The sequence below is a fragment of the Strix aluco genome, chromosome 1 (assembly GCF_031877795.1).
Source record: "Strix aluco isolate bStrAlu1 chromosome 1, bStrAlu1.hap1, whole genome shotgun sequence".
NCBI classification, from domain to species: Eukaryota; Metazoa; Chordata; class Aves; order Strigiformes; family Strigidae; genus Strix; species Strix aluco.
In genome coordinates this window covers 170,183,047-170,205,471 of record NC_133931.1, presented here as the reverse complement: position 1 = coordinate 170,205,471, position 22,425 = coordinate 170,183,047, and the positions used below count along the sequence as shown (strand labels likewise).

The following is a 22,425-nucleotide window of genomic DNA, read 5'->3' as shown; positions in this document are numbered from 1 at the left end:
GCTTTGTTGTTGCTGTTATCTGCAATGTTTGTGTTCCTCCTCCCCTGCATTTGCTGGTTCAATAAGGGAATGGACTCAGAAAGGTCAGATGCTCTTCTCATGGTATTTCCTTTTCAGCTAATATCAGGAAGTGAGGGAAATCTTGCAGAAATTGTTGGCCTTCAGAGCTTTCTGGCTCATCAGGAGCACTCAGGATGGCACAGAATTCAATAACGTTTCTGCCCGTTAGCTAACTGGGTATTGTATTCAGTATTATACCCTTAGAGAACAATGACACAGCCCACTCAGATAAAGGAGCACCTCTGGTAGCAGGTAACAAGATATGCCATGATAACCTACTGGAATTAACACACAGCAGTCTATCAGTGGAGGAGGTCGAAGGTATATGGAAAACCTTATAATTGATCAATTGTTGTATCTAACAGTGTCAAGGAGCAGATTAGAAAAATCCTGATTTTTCTTTTTCCTAGAACCCAGTCCAATTACATCTGGAGAAGTAATGTTTAGAATGCCATCAGCTACCGATGGCAGGCCAGATCTCATGTGGAGATGCAATCATTCCCTCCAGTGGTTCTACATCTGCCTGCTTTCCCCTGTGCACCCATGAAGAGCCCTTCCCCTTGCGAGACAGCCAGCTCCCTCCGCTACATGCTTGTGAACATATCCTCATGTTTTCTCTTTACTTCTGGCCAAAGAGGGAGTCCCTTACCACTGCAAGCATCAATATCTTGACAAGAGCATTCCCATGGGAGAGGTCCCTGTTCTACCACTAATTACGTGCAGACGTGGTGCTTAGGCACATAGTTTATTGGTGGACTTGGCTGTGTTAGGTTAACAGTTGGACTTGATGATCTTAAAGGTCTTTTCCAACCTAAATGATTCTATGATTCTAATTAATGGGGTCCATGCAGGTCCCTGCAGGAACACTAATTACTCAGGCTTGTGTCTCCTTACTGGAGTTGCAGAGGCAGAGCAGCATCACAGGGTGCAAGCAACAGTAACAGGCTGTTATACTTTACTGAACACACTGCATAGTGCACGGTCTATGAGTGATCACAAATATCCCTTTGGCTTTAAAGCTGTGAATCCCTCAATCTGCCCCTTGTCCTGCTGTTACTCTTCTGTATATGTTTCCCTCCCACTCTCCAAACACAGGAAGGCTATCTTTTTTTTCCCCCAGATCCTGACTCATTCAGCCATTCAGCCATGCGCTCTGAATGCGAGATTTTCTCTATCTTTCCTTTCTCAATTCCTTCTCCTCATTATTCCACCTCCCTTTTTTTCTTTTTTCTCCTTTGTTTATTTCCCTCTCTCCTTCCTTGTTCTAGTGTTGCTGGATTTGTCTTTTCTTTCTCCCTCTCTTTTCATTTTTATCATTCCACTTATAGCTCACTCATTTCTTTCTTCATCCAACACCTTCAAACTGATGCATTTTCTCATTTTAGACTAATTAATGCTTCTTTTGTTTTCTTCTTTGAATTCTCCTCTTTGCTGTCTCTTTCTCTCCCTGCCTCTCTCTCCTGGATCTTTGCCTCCTCCGTCACCGGCCGGAGCCCAGGTCCCATTGGCAGCCCTTATTCCAGCAGAGGGCAATAGTGGATTTTCATGGGCTCCTTGCTGACAGTGGAAGGGGGCCACAGCCCCACTCCCAGATCTGTCTTCTCCTGGGGGTCTCAACAGCTGAGGTGGATGAGAAATACACCTACCTTCCTGAGCTATTCCTCTGACTCCTGCTTACCTACTCCCTGAGACCAACTGCCAGAGCACCCTTCACACCACCTTCGAAAAGTTCACAATTCATCATAGTTACTGACAGCTCACATTTTTTCTTTTTTTTCTTTTTTTTTTTTTTTTAAATTTAAAATAGATGTAACCACCTCTCACCAGAGCATTGTCCTGTGGGTTTGGAAACACTATTTTGTCAATATAAAGAAGTAGCCTTTTTTTTTTTTTTTTTTTTTTAATTTATTTGTGTTTGCATTTGCTGGCTTAATGCAAGTTTCCATGAAAGCAATGAAACCAGCATGACTATGGTCTCCTTTGTCAGCCTGATAGCCATTAAACCACTGGCAGGAGCAGTGTATATTTTCATATGCCTAATTACTACCCATCTTCTCATATTTAATAGCTCATATTCTTCTCTTTTCAGCAATTTAGGGGGCTGAAGAGGCAAGGGATCCAGTTTCATAAATACACATTGTCACAAGCAATGAATTTCACTCACAGTTGAGGCAGGAGGACATATAAAGATGGGTGTGTTAGCCGTGGCTTCACCCACAGACCGTTCTTCCCCTTCTGAGAGTAACGTTTTGTGGGCTAACATAATAATGAATCCTTGAAGGGAAGTAAGCCTGGCACAGCAAAGTCTTTTCTTTAACAAGAGGAAGAGGTTCAGAGTATCCTAGAAGATAGGGTTGGAAAAGGCCTTGTCTGTTTCTCCTCCACCACGACAATTCAGAATCAGCTGTCAGAAAATCACTTGGGTCAGTGGTGATAGACTGATGGCCAGTAATATCTAACACATAGGATGGACTTCCTATTAATCTAGTTTCAGCTGACAAATGGGGAAGCACCTACTCTCACTGAGACACCTAGCTTCTCATCTGGTCAAAAGAGAGGGGATTATTATACATTAGAAGTCTGTTTTTTAAAAAACACATATAAAGGTGTGACAGGTGACCTTGACCTCCTAATTACTTCCTAAAAGATGAAATTTGACAAAATTAACAGTGCAACACAGAGCTGAAAATGAACCCAGAACAAAGCAAGTGCAACTGAAACTTAGAAGAAAAGGAGAGCTGGCAATCTTGGAAGCTTCAGAGACTGAGGAGAGAATGGGAAGGAGAAAAGAAATCAAAAATATGTATTCTAGAGGTCCGGTGAGTCCCAAGTCATGCCAACAGCCAGTACAACAGCTATAAATCATAGCAAGTGATGCTTGCTTTCTAACCTGTGCTTTTAACACAAAATAATACAGTCCCAAGCACAGGAATCCTGATTGTCCACTTTCTTAAACTGGCAGCACACTTCTTATCAAGGTTTTGACATGCGCAAACTAGTATAGAGGACAGCACATGCCAGAGACAATCCAGGGACAACTGTGGACCATGCTGTAGATACAATTCTACATTTGAAGCATCTAAGCTCTACCTAGGAGTAAATGTCTATCTAGCACTATCAATCTATCTGCCTACTCACCTATGAATTTACAGACTTTCTAAATGTCAGGTGAAGGAGAGGAGACTGAAAAAAAAAAAAAAGAACCAGAAGAGGCCAGGAGGAAAGGAACTGAGGAGTGGACTGATGAGCAGTGATCAGTCCCCAGGTAATGTTCAGGACATTAGTCACTCCTTCCAGCAGCTCATGGCAGAACATTTGAACCAACTGTGGATTAGTGTTTCTCCCCAGTGCTAACACACACTATAACTCTGTTATGTTGTTGTAGCTGATGTTGGAGGTCTCATAGCCTTTCTCACACAGATGTTATCTGCTTCCTGCCCCATGGCTTTCCCTTTGATATTTCAAGGACATTTTGTTGACAATTCTTGGTTTCCCAGCTTTGCACTGTGTATACACTAAGTACAGCTAGATGAGAAGGGAGCAGAGGCTGCTGAAAAGAAAGAAGATGCAACTTTCTGTTTCTAGAGATGGTCTAAACCTGCTCTAGACCTGCTACTTTTTATAGCAGCCCTGGAGTTGCTCCAGATTTGCCATTTCCTAACCAATCCTATGGGCTAATGAGTAGACAAGCATCCCTTTTTTTTTTTTGGATTTTCTTTTGTTTTCTTTTCCCTTCCCATTCTCCGATATAGTCCCTAGGGCTAGTTCTCCTCAGGGAGAGAGAAAACAAGGCGTAGAAACTAGGTGCGTCCTATCCAGTCCCCAAACACAAGCTGATGAGATATCCAGCTGTTGTGTGCTTCTGTAAGAGTTCAAAGGTTTATGGCTCAGAATTGTGCCTCTTGTATGATTCTCCCATGACTTTGGAACTGGAAAATGGGTAGGTTCCCACAAATTGGCAGTTGCCTTCAATCATATGTTACTTTTGACCTGTTGTTAGAAAATAGAAACTAAAGCTATTAAGGGGGGCTTGAAAATCCCAAGGTAATGTTGGAAGTCTGTGGCAAAGCCTCAATCGCTAAGGCATTATCGCATTTGGTTCCAGTTCAGGAAATCCTTCCTTCTGTATTTCTCTTCTCTGAATCAGCCTGACTAGATAGTCCATGATTTTTTTTCATCTAATTAACCCATTTTCTGATACCATCTTTCATAGGCTCTGCCAAGTTCTGCCAAGTGTTTAAAGACCAAAGAAAAATTCTGCCAGATGTTTGCTTCCATTTATGAATTATCCCTTTAAGTAAAAGGCTGGTAGTTGAGGATAAAGGGGACAGCTGCAGTGGTAGTGTTCCTTCATGCATGAGGTTTCAATATCAGTTTCTTGGGCTGGGACAAAGGTTTCAGAAACTAACACTGATGTTTTGCTTTGAAAGAAAAAAAAAATCACCATTGGTGTCATTATTTGCTTCTTTCTGGAAAGCTGTTACAAAACATTAAATTCTGACTGAATACAGGGAAATGTTCTTAAAAGCAGAGAGGGGAGACTTTCTCTTGAGAGGATTGGTAGTTTGTTACTGGGTTTTCTTAAATAAAAGGTACATACTTGGACTGAGGATTTGGGGGTGGGGGGTGGCTGGGTTTTTTTTCTTTTCTGGTTTTGACTCATTGGCAGAGAAGCTGACGTTTTCTTTAATGAAATAAGTACCTTTACCTGCACAGTGCATGACTTTCCCCTTTTTCTCTTGACCAACTCAACAGAGGATTTGGAGGAGGGATGAAGCAGGAGTAAAGCCATGAATTTACATTTATTCACAAATACCACACCTGTGTTCACCCCAGCACTTGCCAGCACCTCCCAGTGGTGGTATTTACTATGCACAAAGGAGAAACACAACTTCCTCACCTTCAATCTGATCAGGGGTGAATTCAACCTGAAAGAGACAAAGTATAAAAGCCAGATGAATACAGGAAACAGAAGCAAGTAAGAACACCAAGTTAGTCTCTGTGTTATGGTTCTAGATGCTTGTGATGTCCTTGAAAAAGACTGATTCATAAATCCAATAAAATAATTTTGTAGAGCCTGTAGATTCTTCTTCTTTCTTCCTCTGCCTTCCCTTATCAGCCAGCCCCACCTTTAGGACCTCTGCCCCCACCACATGGCTACAGATGCCCTTTGTCCATTCTACTGCTCTCCTGTGTTCCTGATGTAGTTTTTTTTCCCTATCCTAAGTGACTCCCCCAGAGGGAAGATGATGTCCCCTCCAGAGATGATTATGGTAAATCCCAGGCTACTTCACTGAAAGGGTTTTAACTGTAGACAGGTGGGGATCTACTCTCTATAGTCATTTCGGGCAGAAGAACTAGGGAGTATCAAATGAAGCTGGCGTGAATCAGGCTCAAAAGACAGTGGTTCTTCATTCTTACAGATAAATTGTGGGAAGATGGTCATGGGATACGGTGAATGCTCACAGTCTACATGTGTGTAAAGGGTCATAGGACCATTTCCTGGAAAATAAATTCATTTCTGTACAGTACATAATGTACAGAAATTCTTAGCTTAGGAAGTCTCTGTTTGAGGTTTAGGTGAGTGTCTTGGGGAAGTTTTGCCTGGTTCTTGCACCTTTCCCTCAAGCATCCTCTAATAACCACTGCTGAACAAATCTCTGGACCTTGCTCTGACTCTGCCATCTCTCTTTTCTTTTCTCATCATAGAAACATAGAACCATGGAATACTAGAATAGTTTGGGTTGGAAGGAACCTTAAAGATCATCTAGTTCCAACTCTGCTACATGGTCAGGGACACCTTCCAATAGACCAGGGTGCTCAGAGACCTGTCCAACCTGGCTTTGAACATTTCAAGGGAAGTGGGATTCAAAACCTCTCTGGACAACCTGTTCCAGTGTCTCACCACCCTCACAGGAAAGAATTTCTTCCCAATATCTAATCTAAATTTACTCTCACTTCGTATTTCCTCCTCTTTCTTAAGTTTTAGGGTTGTCCCACCCCCTGTCTTTACATGGCAGTACCCTCTAGCAGCTCTGGACTCCAAAAGTGCTACAAGATGCCCACAGGCTGCTGCTGAGCTCAGATGCAAAAGAAGGAAATACAATGTCAGAATTCAATGTCCAAGCTTCTGAATGAACAGGCACAGGTCAACAACGTGAATTTATATCAGAATTTACACTTGCCTCTCACAGAAAACCAACGGGGGGGGTATCTCTGCTGATGGGGACATTCCTGCAGTGCAGGAAGACTGACAGATTTCCCTTATGGTGAATACATAAATAAAGAGAAACTGTATTTTGGTATGCATAAACATCCAAATGCATAAATAAGCAAATACATACATGCAAAGCATATGTTTGGGACAGACTTAACAGTACATGAATACAAACCCTTGGAAACATTCCTCTGTGGACATATATGACCCTTCCCCTCTCCCCAACATATATACAACCGTACACATTTTGGGTCAGATTTTCCTTATGAAGCTGACCACCTCTCATTTTTTAGTATATATTTTGTTCCTTGGTAGCAAAGCAGCCAAGTGGAACAAAGGCCTAGTGAGAACCTCAAATGCAAACTCCCTGTTTCCTTGGTTCAAGGTGAAATTCAATGTGACACATCGTATTAAAGGCTGGAGATGTTGTAACTCCCCAGTTCTCCAGCTAGGATGTCTGTGACATGGCAGAGCATGACAACACCAACCTCTTTATTCCACCCAGGGCTCTATGGACAGCTCCCAGATGCTCTTCTGTCTCCAGATACCCTGAGCAGCACAAGGAGCTCTAGCGTTCATAGGACAAAATGAGGGTCTACAGGGCAGATGCAGACAGCCCCAAACTCCTATTACCTACCAGTGTCCTACCTATCTCTCCCTACTACAGTGTTTCTGAGCATCTTCTGGCTTAGAAGAAAGAAGAACCAGAATACTTCTGCTGGACTTGGAAGGCAGGACTTGCCACTGATCCTGCAACTGTTGAAAATCAGGCCACTATTTTTGTGTCTGCCCTGTTCAATCCTTGTCTGAACTAGCTCATTCAGGGGATTACCACTTTGTTGGCAATTCTCAGTCATGATTTACCTTGAATGAAATCCAATTAATAAAATAGTTGCCTAAGTGTCAGCCAGGAGGCTGTCTGGAAGGAAGCATTTAAAAAATGCAAGTAAGGAGTCCCTAAAAGAATAACAACACTCTTCCCTTTTCTAACACATGGAGAGATCCAAACACATCTTATAATCATCTAGATTGGATGCTACCCCAAATCCTCATACCTTAGTTTAATTAGAAATTAATACCCATTGGGGAACACATTGATACAGGTACATTGTCAGCAGCAGCCTTATGCCCAGTGTGTTTAATTATATCAAGCTTTGAGAATTTGACTGAAGCTAATTGCATATTGAGTTTATTCAGGCATCAATAGCCAGTATGGGTGAAATAAGGCCAGAGCTGCTGGCAACTCGTGTTTAAATCACTATGATGGATGGCTCCTGGAGAAGAATTCATCTTAGCTACACTTAGCTGTAGAAATTCAGCTGTGTCAGTGACCCCACATTTGCTGTATACCAGTAGAAGGGAACGGGTACTTCTAGAGTGTGATTTGACTTGTTTAGGTCTAAACTTGGGGAGAGGATGAGTGATGCTCTCCTTTTCACTGAGTGGATCAATCAGTTCTACAATGACAATAAAGAGTGCGGGTGACTAACACAGATGTAGATGTCCTTTTCTGATCTGGTGAGCCCCACCCAGAAAGTGTGAGCTAGCCCTTTGGCAGACTGCAGGCCAGGAGAAACTGTGCCAGAGCGAAAAAGGATGACTGCAATTTCCCACAGCTGGATCAAAAGGAAGGTTTGAGCTAAAGGGCTGAACGTGCCTCACCTCTAATCATGGCCTCTATAAAAACATCAGCTGGAGCTGGAGTACCATGCGTGACAGCTGGCCAGGCAGTGGCAGATGGTTTGACCAGACCTACCACCCAGGCATGGCTTCCTCTCAGGAAAGCTGCAGAGATGTGTGGGTGGTGGCTGCTGCTTCTATTTTCTCCCCTCTCAGCACATACCACCGTGGAGTTGTAAGAAAAGGCGAGTCATCATTTATCCAGCCACAAGGTATCATTGAAGATGGATGGAACCAACCCTGGGTTATGTTTAGACTGAAGACGGCTGGGGTTTGTTTTTCCGTCACGTCTCCCTCAGAATGGTGTGGATCATGCAAAACCAAAGCCATCTCCTTGTAGCAAGAGCAAGGGTGGATCTGTCCATGAGGACAATAGATTCACTGTACCAGAGAACCCAGGCAGAAGAGATCCAGAGGACAGACTGTAAAAATGTGGTCAGGCTAAGGCAAGCAGTGGGCAAAGGTGCAGCCACAGACAGTGACCCCATACCCATGCTCTGAGGCGGATCTACTTCTGCTGCTCTACTGCAATGAGTATCCAAGGGACTGAAAGCCCCCAGTGGTATCTCCGATGCTCAGGTCCACTCCTGCCCCCAGGCACTCACACCAGCACCATCCCACACTTTACTGAGCTCAGTAAGCAGAGCAGCCCTCATCACCCAAAGCTGGAGGCTGAAGAACCACAGGCTTAACATGAACCTGCTTTCCAAGATACGTCTTTACATTCTCCTGTTCCTTGGAAGTAGGCTGGAATTATTTCCCTTGGGGTTTTGTTTGTTTGTTTGTTTGAAATATACTGGCACTTCAGAAGAATTGAGTTTCCCTTGGCATTTTTTCCGTTGGCAACTGAGGTTTTAAAGCAAGGACATTCCTATGAGTGTGAAGCATCCACAGTACCTACCAAGCTCACAGTGGTTGTATTTGATACCAAACCATATGAGAACAGAGCTGTTGGTGGCCAATCTCTTTCTACTTGTGTCCTGCCCTGATGTGTGTCTGTGCTGCATGTTCTCTGAAGATACCAGATGTCTGAATTAAATCCTTTCCATAACAAATAAGAAGCGTTATGACAGCTTCCCTGCTGTTTTAGCAATCTCAGCTTTGGGGTGGGCCATCACCTGGTCACTGGTGGCATCAGCTGTAGCCCCAATACTAGTGTTCTCTCTGCTTAAACAATAGCATTATGCTGGTTTTGTCCCAGAGACAGCAGGAGGGACGCATGCACCCCTTGGCGCTGTTAATGTCATTCACAGCTTCATATCTCAGGGAATTTTTTTATAAACCCATAGTATCTCAATCAAGAACATAGTTCTGTACATGATAAGTCAGACATAACTCAGTCTGAAATAAGTCCTATTAATAAAACTGTTGCTAACCAGCAGTCAGGTTATCTGGGGGAAAGCATTTAGACAATGCAACAAAGGAGTCCCTCCAGAAAATAAAAAAAATATTCTTCTTGTTTCATAGTATTCTGAGGAATCTTAATACAAACAACAAGGTTTTCACTTAGCCATGGCAGGGCTACTTTTGGAGAAGGTTTTTTTTTTAAATTGTGCTTTTAGGAGACCAATCTAAGAGGCAGAAAAGCAGCAGATGAAAAGAGGCCCAGAAAGAAGGACATCGAGATCAGTATCATTGTGTTGAGGTTACATTTGTATTTCACAAGCATGTGATTTTTTCCACTAAGACCTTTCTAAACCTATTAATATACATCATCCCATCATCCCCTCTCCCACCACTTTCTGTGCAGGGTAATTATGATGTACATAAACTCCACTGCCCATGGGCAAACCTTAACACATGGTCAAGTCTCACACAGATCCATCCCTTACTGTTGTTTGATAGTCACTCGTGATGTCTCATCTCCTCTGCCTTCTGAAACTCTTTTGGTACATCTACATTTAGCTCCCAGGGTTGCCTCAAGGACTGCTCGTTATTTCTACTCAGCTCATGGTCTGATGGGAGGGAGGCAAAGTACAGCATATAGACACTTGACTAGTATATGAGCTGTACACACAAGAGCACAAGATGCTCCACCTGGTCTTTGTGGGAAACAGATAAAATATAGTGAACATTTTGCAGAATAGAAACACAACCATAAAATTGTATTGGTAGTTTGTGCTTTCCGTTTTGTGTTTGGTCCCCAATGTTTTCAGAAGAAAAATTGTTCCAAGTTGGACTGAAATGACAGGTCATTTTGAAATGGCAGCAAATATATTGTTTGGCATTCAAATAGAGAAATTACCTGTTGACCTTTTACAATGCATAACTATACTGATAATGAAAGTGAAGTGAAAATAGAAATCAACCATTATTTTCAGCTGAATTGGTGAAGCCTTTCATTAAAAAGGCAGTCTTTGTCAAGGTCATGCAGAGGATGCTGCTACATAAGGAAATACACAAGCACTTTTTTCTCCAGCCTGCACCCTTTCAATGAGAAGATGGTCACCCTTTTATCTAGGTTTCCCAAGAGGTGAAAAATTACAGCAGTATATCACCACTGCTACTACTTGGCTTCCAGGTCTCTATTTTGGAATAAGCCTGGATGAGGTCTGCCATGTTGTGGCTTTTGATTCACCTGGTCCCTCAAGAAGTGGATGCAAAAGCCTTAGGTGAAGGAGCAGTGTCTGGTTTGGGGTTTGGAAGCACTTGTTTGAGTCTCAGAGTCGCTCCATGGGATGCTCCAAGGTGGCGACAGAGCTGGAGAGGGAGAGAGTAGCTTCATTGCACTAAAGGTGTGGGGGGGTGTGTGTGTGTGAAGGACCATGGAGAGATTGAGAAATGGATTTGGGGAACCCATGAGGTTCCTAGCCTAAGGAAAGAAATATAACACAATCCTGAACCTCAGACTAAACCTACTCAGCCATACTATTGTGCTCTGAATCCTCACTGAGTGAGGAACCACATCCTGGTAAGTCTCCAGGGCACAGGTTCAGCTTTGCACTTTGCAGGAAGTTTGTCCAAGCACATGGTGACTCAAAGCAGCCTCACATTTGGCACTGATGCTCTGCACCCTCAGCCTGAGCTAGAGCACTGAGTGGCAGTTCCTTGGTAGGGTTTCTCATCCCCTTGCTTCTTACTTTCTTGTAAATACCTTCTGGGTATTAAGGAGCAGTGCACTTTTCAATCACTGTGCTTTTCCGACTCTGGTAGTAGCCTATAAATTGATATCTCCCTTTCTTGGATGCGGAATGTGTCGCCACAACTTTCTGGAGTGCAAAGGGAGATTCCAGAACCTTGACAGGAGAATGACACAGCCGCTTTGGAGAACTGAGACAGCTTCTGGCAACTCTCAGCACTAGAAATATAAAACACTTTGTAGACTGACTGTTCTCCCTGTAGCAACATGGTTTTGGATTCTCCAACCGTTTATTGACAGCTGGCTTCCTGCCTTCTCTGCAACTCCCCCCTTCACCAGCCTCACCAGCAGATGTTTGTTCAGATGTTCGCAACCATGGAAGAAATCATAAAACCTAAAAAAATAGCCTCTGTTAAATCCTGAAGGGGAGCCGGGGGGTGTAGGAGAGGTCAGACATTGCCTGTGCTGTCTGCTCAAAGTAGGCACTGGCTTGTGGGTTGGGTGGTTGATGGAGAAGAGAAGAACCCCAAAGATACAACTTGTGGACCACATTGCAACACTTCCCGGGGGCTTCAGGCTCTCAAACCTCCTGGTAAGTGGGTGCTAAGAAGGAAGAATGTGCACCTCTCAACCAACATGTATGGGGACAGGTGAATTCCACCATTCCACACATAGTTATGGAACAGTATTGCGCTTGTGCCCCTTGTAATATGATTGTCTTAAGATGGAAGGTCTCAAACAGGACAGGGAAAATTAGTCACCAGATAATACATTTGGTGGCTATGATATGGTGGAAGGTGCCTAGTGAAACACTTCTGTATTTAATTTGTTAAACAGTTTAAAATAAGAAAAGAAAAAAATGAGGCATTATCATTATTACACTTATTATTCTGACATAAATGCCTTTCACTTTGCCTTTCATTTCCAAAATCAAATGTTTGTTTTGTAAATACTGGCAACTTATTCTTCTCTTTTTTTAAAATTTTAAATTCAAATGTTTTTATATTAACATGGCATATTTCATGTAAAATTGACTTAAAGAATCCCACTCCCCCACATTAGATCACTCCCAGCCCTACCAAAACAATTCTTTTTGGGCTGAACATATTCATTTTGAGTTGCCAAAAAAGAATTTTTGTGGGTTTTTTGTGTGTTGCTGAATCCTCCTCCTGCAAATGCAAGCTGGTTTCTTTTAATATTTTAATTCCCCCACCAAGCCTGAAAACAACCACCCTTTGGTTAACTCATTTTGCTCTCAGATGACACAGTTGTGTAACTCTTCTATGTTGCTGATTGACATGTCAGTCATGCTAGTAGTGAGTGAGACCATGTGAGGCATTCAGCTGGCCTAAGTGAAATGAGCTTGATGGGTCTCAGGCAAGATGTAGCAGAAAGGCATCTGTAAAGCAAAAATCTCCTGGTAGCTAAGGAGTCGGGTTTGGATGTGGAAGCTGAAAGTCTTGCTTGTACACAATGACATCCCCCAAGAAACAAAACACCTTGGCAAAGTACCTCCACCAACAACATCAGCCACCACAACCACCTACTGTGCTTTCCTTCCTCCAATGTCTAGTCTGACAGTGGTTTGCAGCCCAAAGACACATGCAAAAGAACTTCAGTGTCCTGGGTAGAAAATATTTTTTCCCAGACATTCCCTGACACAACCCCACATCATGGGGTTCACACAGCAACATGATGCAAACATCACACTCTCCCAGTTCTGTCCCAAAGGTGTTGTTTTTCTCCATCATCCTCATTGTAGCCATCCCCCAGCCATCCCTCAGCAAATCCAGGCCATCTTTGTGCACTTGTAGCTTCTGCAAAATCAAACAGTAGCTGGACCCCTTTAAAATGTCACACCCCTTCCCTGCAACTGTCTTGAAAAAAAAAACACAACAGGGTTAAGCTGCCAAAGAGTCGCCATGATAACGTGCTGGCAATGGGGAGAGCTCTGCCTTGGTTTCATGAAGCTGGCAGGCACGGCACACATGCCGCTCCCAAAATAATCACACTATAACCCAGCCCCACTTGCAGATGGGCCAAAAGTTCCCCGTAGAAAATCCAAGAGTATAAACTAATATCTGCCATACTTCATACTCTGGGGGTTGGTTTTGGTTGTTTTTTTTAAAATTATTTTCTGAAGCAGGACATTATTCATTGTGAGCTGAAAAACAGTGTGCTCTGATCTTACTATGTAACCACAACCGTACTGGATGTTCCTGCCTGTCCCCAGCATCACCAAAGAGCCCAAGTTCAAAAAGCTGAGCCCCAGCTGGGACATTGGTCAAGAGGACAGAAATTTTAAATCCTGCCCTTGTATTGAAATTTCAAATTCTGATGGAAAAAAAGAAAGAAGAAGGAACCCTCTCCCTGCCATCACAATTTTTTTCCTTTCTGTTCAGCCTGCTGGGGTCCTTTGCTTGATTTAGACGTTTATTTATTTACGTAGAAAGAAGCCAAATCTGAAGTTTCCTGCAACAGCAATTGGAGCTGACATTTCAGAGTTTTGTTCTGGTTTCTTTTTGGTCCACTTACAACGGTGTCAGTGTCCAAAACCTCATCATATTAACAAGTTCTCTGACCCGTGAAGGTTTTCTCCAGGCTTTGCAGCAGAGCCTGCAAGGTGACACTGAAAAACACGTTTCCCCAGAGACCCACAAGGTCTGTGCGTGTCCCGCAGCCTCGGTTCCCAACGTCCTTTCACACTCATTACAGCCAGCTCCTGCCGTCGTACACAAGGATATTGGAGGCGGATTCAGTCGCCCTGTTTATAAAGTGCTGTCATCACGCAGTTCGACGTTCAATGATATTTCATTTCTAGACACAGGCGGGTGCATTATGGGGGTGGTGTTTTTGCAACTATTAAATCAAAGAGAGAGAACATTTTTACCCCCTGCCAGGCTGTGACTGTTACCTACTAGTCAGCAGTAACCACAAACAGTGAAAAGTTTGAGCTGTTTTCCTTTACCAACACTTTATCTTTTTTTTTCTTTTTTTTTCCCCCCAAGCACTCAGCAGTTATTGTGAAGCTGCTTTTAACCATAGCTGGGTTCTCAGTGATGCCTTTTTTTATTTCCTTGCTTCCCATTGCTGTTTTTATAAGGCTGGGTGGGTTATAAACTGGTTTGTTTTTCTAAGATCATTCACAGGAGCAGACTTCTCGCAGGAGATTTTTCAGCTGCGGCTGCGATGTTCCGCTGCTTCCCAGAAAACACAATCGATGGATTGTCACTGTTTCTATTCTGGGCTTTGGATGTGTAAGTTTGCTGGAGCAGAGAAGCTTATATAGGCTGGAGGTTGGGTTGACTCTGGTTGGATTCCACCGTCCTTCCCAGAGCAATCCCGGCAGGATGGGCTGTGGGGTTCAGCTCTCCTGTACCTATTGGAGGTCTGGGAGGGTGGCACTTGTCCCAGAGTTGGCCATCCAGACACTTTGCACAGCTACAGTGTGTGTTTACACATGCACCAAGCATTTGGATAAAGAAAACAAACTGCATAGGGGTGTATGCATGGGTGTAAATGTTTACTCATCTATATCTATCTATCCATCTGTATGTATGTGTGTATTGATTCATATTTACATATGAATATACATAAATGCACACTCACATTTCTTTCCTACACATGTCTATGCACACATGCACATACTATATATTTTATATATATATATACTTACTACAGATATATATATGTCAGAATGGTTTGGGTTGGAAGGGACCTTAAAGATCATCTAGTTCCATGGGCAGGGACACCTTCCACTAGCCCAGGTTGCCCAAAGCCCCGTCCAACCTGGCCTTGAACCCTTCCGGGGAGGGAGCATCCACAAACTCTCTGGGCAACCTGTTCCAGTGCCTCACCACCGTCACAGGAAAGAATTTTTTCCTAATATATATTGTATGCGCAAGTCACACTGACAACCATACTCATACATTAACCCCCAAGGCAGTCAGAGAAACCAGAAGTGAGAGATGATGTTTTATAAAGGACTGGTATAAATCTGCACTGATGTTTTTGAATGTAGAGGCTAGGATCTTTTGGATCTAGAGCACGGATCGTTGGAAAAGGTGCAGGTATTCAGCTGGGATAAATCAGTATGGGTGCATGCATGACTGGAGGGAGCTATGCTCATTGACCCCCTCCTGGGAACCCATGACATGAACAGCATTCACAAGCAAAAGCCGCTAAAGCTCTCCTGATTCCTGCTATTAGCGGCAGTAACATCCAGTTCCCTGGCTATGGCTGGGATTCTGGGAAGCAGCTATGTCATCAAAGAGATCTGGGCTGCAAGCTGACCACATACCCCGAGCATAGCATGATGATTTCAGTTTAAATTTAGGTGAGTTCCTCTCTGCTTGTCTGCTTTTTTAGGGTTCAGATTGCAGTAGGGCAGGGGAGGGAACAATGCCATGTATGAGACATGAAATTAAAGTCAAGAAGGAAATTTGCTTAGGAGGGAAAAAAATCTAACATTCTGGAGATTATACTGGCATTGCCCCTCTACTAATATTACATTCATTTCCTTTCCCATATTTCTTTCCACTTCTTTAGACTGGCCAGCATATGATAGTTTTATACATGTATATATATATATGAAATATGGTTAGGAATTATGCTTTGATGTTGCTTTGTTGGTGGTGGTTTTAATAATACCTGTGCTTTAACCAATCCTTTTGCCACTTGGAAACCTTACAACAAAGTCTGAGTAAACAGATCAGTCCCTGGGCTGGGGGAGGAAAGAAGATGGAGGTGAAGGAGCTCACTACTAATCTAACATCAGAAAACTCTATACTTTGAGACTATTCAGAGACACTACAGCTTTAGGAGAGGCTGGGATGATTTCAGGCTCAAAGTCCCAGAGCCTGTGCAGCGAGGTGGTCAGTTCTCATCAGCTGGGGCTATGTATCTTAGTGCAGAACTAACTGGTTACCCCATTTTTGGCCAGTCCGGAGCAGGCATCCACGGCACACCTCTGCCTGAAAATAGCTGTAGATACACTCTGCCTTTTCCTGCTGCCAAGGGGAACTGCTCTGTAGCAGCTTTTAGGTATTTATATCAGTCCTACTCTTCTGACACATCAAAACCCTTCATGAAAACCCATCTCAGAGATATAATTATCACTGTCCCCGTTTTTCTTCTGGAGAATGTAAGTGCAGAAATAGGTCTTTACCCAAGGTGTCTGCTCCCAAGATCACCACCGGGACTTGCAAAGAGAAGCTGAGGAGCTCTTTCACTTGGGAATGCATTTCACATGGAGATGCATTGCCCTTGTCCAGCATGGCAAGGACTTGGTGACAGTTTGGTAAGCAGCCTGGCCCTGGAAGGGATGGGGTGCAGGACCAGGGGGGAAGGCAGCACATCCTCATCTGACTCGGAGTCACGTTCCCTCCCAACTCACAACCTGTGTGGCTCCGCTCCCCACAGGGAATACCCACTAATGCCTTTTTCCATCCTGTCAGCACAGACACTGGGGAAAAGTGCACCCAGGCACCTCTACCCAAACACTAACGTCTTTGTAAAAGTCAGGGGAAACCCAAAGTTTCTGTTTCTATTAAGAGCCACTGTTCGTCTCCACCCCCATCCTTCCAATAGCTACTCTCAACATTTTTTCCCCTTCTCCAACTTAAGACTTAACTGGTTTATGAGAGGAATAAATACTCTGACTCTACAGTCCAGCTTTCCAGCAACTTGGGAAAAGTTAGCACTTTGGCCAGGGCCTTCTGCATGCTCCGAGCTGTGCATTTAATTTAAATTTAATAGTTATTGCATGTTACACAAATGGTGATTAAAACCATATTGACTGAGGTTTAGCAGCTATGTGAGAAATGCAGATCTTATTACAGAGCTGCTCCATATCCAGAGTGTGCTTTTAATAACTCCCTGCTCATCAAGGGGCAGATTGGGGAGAGAAAAAAGAAAAGGCAAGGGTGGAGGGATGATGGTAAAGCTGCAGACCAGGCAGCTCTTGCTTGCTTCCCACCTCAGGCACACACACTCAGCACGAGATCTTCACACCGATATGTTGCTTACTTGCCCATCTATAAATCAAAGAAAACCTACCCTTATGCACAACTATAGACATGCAAACAAGCCTACAGAGGCCACATCCACACCACATGCTGGAGAAACAGACAAACATGTTGGCTGAGATCTCAGAAGATAAATTTCCATGGCAGGATGTATTGCTGTAAGGGCTGTTGAGGTCAGGACCTGCTGCAGAGCCACTTGAAAACCCCAGAAACTGTCAAAACAGGGCTTATTTGTTATACTCTCATTCCCCCCCTTTTCAAAAAGCTGCAAAGTTCATTTGGTGACAAAGCAAAAATAAACAACCTCTTGTGTCTTAGTTTGCCTGAAACAACGACTGAAAAGAGAAAACGAACCGGGAAAATAAGAAGTGCATGAAAATCACCCTGCTGAGAGCAGTGTAAACCCTTTCAAACCAACTCTTTCTTTTGCTCAGTTCTTTGCTTTGCGTAATTTCAGTGCTTCATGCGGAAGTGAAAAACAGACTGGGAGATACCGCAGAGAGACAAGGGGTGTATGATAGCGGGGGGCAGATAAAGATGTGAAACATGCAGAGGTACAAGGGGAAATGTAGGGGGAGATGAAAACTAAACCCTAGTTATGCTTGCAGAAAATCTTACTTTAGATGATTTCAAATGACTCAGTAAAGCTGGGCTACCCTTGGATGGGGTTTAACCAGCGCCACAGCCTTTTCTTCTGTATTAGGCAAATAAGGTTAATGGTTTTTAAGACCCACTACAGAAATCTTCTCCTTTCCATGACAGTCTAAGGAAAGCCACGTTCAGAAAATCCCTCTGTGCCTCTGTCTCTCAGCAGTCTGGACACAGACTGAGAAAGCTGCACATTTTGCTTTAAATGCTCCAAGGCCTGAGGATTCAGTAATGCTGCAACTCTGAGTTATTTCAAATAAAAAAGAACGTATGAAACTTGACAGGTTTCCATCTCTACATCCCTCAGACCAAGATGAGCTGTTTACAGGTTTGGTTTTGTACATCCCTGTGCCACAGACATCAGACATTGCAGAAAAGTTATTTTTTGGCAGCTGCATAACAAAGACTTGGAAGAGGAAACTGCCCAGAAAAAGAAAAAATAGCTTTTTAAAATAATCATACTACTATGCATTTTAGGGTGCCACTGAACAATTTCCAAATTTTCAGAGAAAAAGTCATTTTAATTAAGAATGAAAACAGGTTTGGGTTTGTGTTCTACTTGATGACAGTTTTAGTTGGAAATGAGGGAGAAAAATTGTTCCAGATTGGTCAAACTGAAGTAATTTCAACCATTAAAAATTTCTGGGTGTTTTTTTATATAAGAAGGAAAGAACCCTCCAAAATTAATGGCTGCTTCAGATCAAAAAAAAATCTAAACATGGAATTAACTAAAAAATAGCTGAAACTGGTAATTTTCCTTATCCTTTTCAGATTTTTTTTGAAAACTCTTTGCAAAATCTGCGTGTATTTGCAAAACATTCAGGTACCATCAAATTGCATTTTTCAAGTCTCCCCTAAAAGTATTTTTACGAGGAATGTCACCCAGCTCTGTGAACAAGAGAGATATACAAAGATAGCCAGACTTTCATTGGACTAGAAAATTCATCTGGAAAGCTTTTTTGATTTCCAGTTCTATTTGGTTTTGGCCCTAAGAATGAGTGGAATATACCACAAAGAAACCCTTTTGCTGTGTTTTAATGCATGCTTTCTCAACATCTTAATATTTTTTTGCCGTTCCTCATTCTGGCCTGCACCTCTTAGGGATCATTGCTTTGGGGATGCCCCAGCCATCCATCCCACATCCCCTCTTCTGATGAAACATTTCACTGGGTGAAGGCTACAGGTTGTTCCTTAATGTTGAGATACCCTCTACGCTTTCAGTCACTGATTCCTTTCTGTCAAACAAGCTTCCAAATTCATGCCAACCTGAGGCCATCCCCTCCAAAGAAAGGGACAGGAGAGACAAATGTGCTCTCTCCATTAATAAAAGCTGCTACACAATGGCCAGCCTGGCTGGGAACATCCTATGCTTCCAGGCTGACACAGAGCGTGATAAATAAAGGAGAGAATAAAGGAGCAGAGCTGCCTTCAGAAGCGCACTATGGCAGCATGGCTTTTTAATTATGCTTTTCTCTAGGATCCATCCAGAAGCACTGAAGTAAATTGCTAATAGGGCGTTACAAGCTTGACAATCATCTGATTTTTATATATGAAGCAGCATGTCTCAGCCACTGACTCCTGAGAAATACCTGTGGTAGTTGCATACAACAGCCTCGACGGATGGGAGGTTTTGGAGAGTAAACAGAGACTGCTGACAGCCCTGACAGCATCATCCAGTTTAGCTCCCCTCTCTGTGCACACTTGCGTGTGAGCAACTTGTGAAACATCGGACCTCTGCACCCTCCGCTACGCAGAGGGCATGAGACAGGGTGGGAGAAAGCACCATTTATAAATGGAAAGTGGTATGCTGCAGACTTTAGCTCTCATGAATTTGGAGGATGCTCCTTTTCCAGCTCCCTCTCAAAGCCATTGCTGCCCACCATGACCTGAAATCCTCAAGTCAGGTTTTTCCTAGGAAGGACCACAGACTACTGAATTTGGATTCCTCCCCAGCTTCATGGGGGTGATGGATGCAGGATTTTCTTTCAGACATGGTAGAGATTGCTCAGGTTTGGGATCCTGCAGATCTGTTTTCCTCCATGGTCAGCCCAGAGCCAGGATTTTGGAGTAGGTCCATCATTTCTTTTAGAGTAGGGCCTTAGGCAGAACAGCTAACATTCAGCAGCCAATATCTATACTGTGAAAAAGTCCCCACACTGGTAGAAATCCAAACCAGTGGATCTATTCAGCACTGTACAAACCAGATAGTTTTACTGGCTTGCACCCAAGCACAGTCCAGCTCTGGCAGTGTTCTACTGGTGAGCACCAAGTATTTGCAGTTCTCATTACCTGGAGAAAAAAAAAAATGAGCTGTCAGGGCTCTTCACTGCATCCAGCTCATGGCTCAAGTGTGCCTATACTTCAGCGAGCCCTCTTCTTTATTCAGTCTATCTTAGATGCTCATCTTCGGGTGAAATGAATGAACTTCTGAATGTGCCTGTTTCTATTTAGCAGCTGTAGCGGGATCCTGAAGAGACTAGCTCAGCCTTAAATGTCTAACTTGTAGATGCCTGAAATACAGCAGGTGAAGCCAAATTTTTTCTTTCTTTCTCTGTCATTGGGCCCAAAATGCTTTTCCCTAATCTTTGGGCTCAGTAGAGCTCATGTGAGTCAAATTCTGCATATAAAATATCAGATTAGATGATTAAACAGCCTTAAACTCTTTAAAACAAGTACTCACCACACTCAGTGACATGAAATGCTAATAGATCATGCAGGAGCCTTTGGTCTTCTTCACTCATCCTCATATTTCTATTTGGTGTAACTGAACAGGGCAGAGGACCCTGGATATTCTGATTATTCCAGCTGAATGGAATTTCTCCTATTTTACTCTTTTCTGGTTCTTATCTTGTGCCCAACCCAAGGGTATCAAGGAACTTTGGTTTATTAGCTTTCTAGTGCAAGAGGGCAGTGGGTCACATGTTAATTAGTTGTGGAAACTTTTAATAATGCAACTCAAACCTCCAGAGACTTTATGCATTTATCTGGGTAATCTACTAAGACCCTGTGCTTGAGATAGTAACTCAAATTTGTGCAGCCAAAGATTTCACAGTGGAGCTTGTTTTTCTTCACTATAACCAGCTGAGATAGCCATCTCATCTAAGCTAAATGTCTAGGTCCCTCCCCTAGAAGCCAGGCTGGACTTTTTCCGCTTTCAAATAAAGATACATCCCATACTAATAAAGATATCTGGTATTTAAAATAGATGGCATCTGAAATCTCTGGAGTTACAGGAGTTTGTCCCATTATTATGCTGAAAAGGGAGTAATTTTTATGCATCTGAAGATATTTTGCCAGATCAATGCAATTTTTGAGCATATACCTAAGAAGCATTTGTTGCTCACTAAATTAAAAATAAACCACAATCAGCTTACAAAAGTTCTCTCACCTCGTCAGAGCACTGGTCCATAGCAAGAACGGTGAGTCAGAGGTAAATCCCATCAAATGCAAAAGGAAAAATTTCCTACTGACTCCCACGAGCTTGCAATGGGGTCTCTTTGTCTTTGCTAAACTTTCAGTTGTTTCTGCCTGGAGCCTCATCAAGACTCACTACTTAAATTTCTCTGTGCTTGAAAGGCTCAGGAAGAATCCACTGAGAGAGAAAGAGGCCCGGCACAGGCTGGGTTTAGCCTGGCAGGTGTCTGCCCACTTCAGAAACCTTCAAATATGTGAGCACAGGAGGGAAATTGCTCTCTAAAAGTATTTCTACTGAGATGCACTGTAGGCCAATAATAGTAACAGTGATGACAATGGGAATATGTAGCACCTGAAAGGAAGGAAACCAAGGGAAAAACTAGGTTGGAGAGAGAAAGATGAGAGGGTGTTGTGAGGTTGAATGCATATGGTGGCCACCTTCAGCTGTCTTGTTGCCTGATCTTGGAGGCTCAGGTAGACAAGTGTAAAGAGTTCCCATGTCATTCTCAAGGAAGGCTTGGCCAAACTCTCGATGAGATCTAACATCCTGACAGGTTTCAAAGTGGGCAAAGACCTACATCCCCCCCACATCTTACTAAAACATAACATGATTTCTTCCAAGCTGGATAAGACACTTGCACACCACATGGGATACCCAGAAAGGCTTTCTTCTGTATCAGACAAACTCTTTGTATTTTGGATACCTTTAGTATGTCCCGGGTCATCATCTACTCAGAGGCTCACACAAAGTGTCCTCACACTGAGTATTGTGCTGTCCTGTGTGGGTGGCTTGGGGACAGCTCTGTACCACCTTCTACCTCATGCACTGTTGACATAGCTGTGCTCTTCTGGTGTAAAGCAGGGGTGAAACAGATTGTTGAATGGCTTTGAAGAAACCTGCTCCTGTTTTCTCTGTACCACAGGGAAGGTGTTCTTCAATATGCTGAGATTCAAATCATGCCCACACTGGGATGTCCTAACCGTAGCCCAGCAAATGGCTTTTTCTGGCAAGAAAAGTCCCCCTCTTTCCTAAGCAACTTCTGTTGTATCATGCTTTCTATGGGTTTATGTTGCAGACAACCTTATACTCCTGCCACCAGCCAGCTACAAGGTCACCTGCTGCTGAGCATCTCACGCCAGAAGAGATGTGTGCCCATGAGCTCATAGTCTGCTTTCCTCACACATCCAGATAAAATACTTCTTTTGCACACTCAGAATCTCTCTCAAGTGGGCCAGCATCTCAGCTTTCTTATTCACAAAGAAGACTTTTGCTTACAAAACCTTTCACCCCTACACACTCC

At 43.2% G+C, this 22,425-nt stretch overlaps 1 protein-coding gene across 1 annotated transcript in view; it reads right to left on the bottom strand.

Annotated features, from left to right (window-relative positions):
• Positions 1 to 22,425, bottom strand: part of MYL3 (myosin light chain 3) — a 38,753-nt gene that overhangs the window by 10,949 nt on the left and 5,379 nt on the right. The window contains exon 2 of the mRNA XM_074845096.1: positions 4,961 to 4,988. Within this exon, the coding sequence (XP_074701197.1) occupies positions 4,961 to 4,988 (28 nt within the window). The remainder of the gene's footprint in view (positions 1 to 4,960; positions 4,989 to 22,425) is intronic.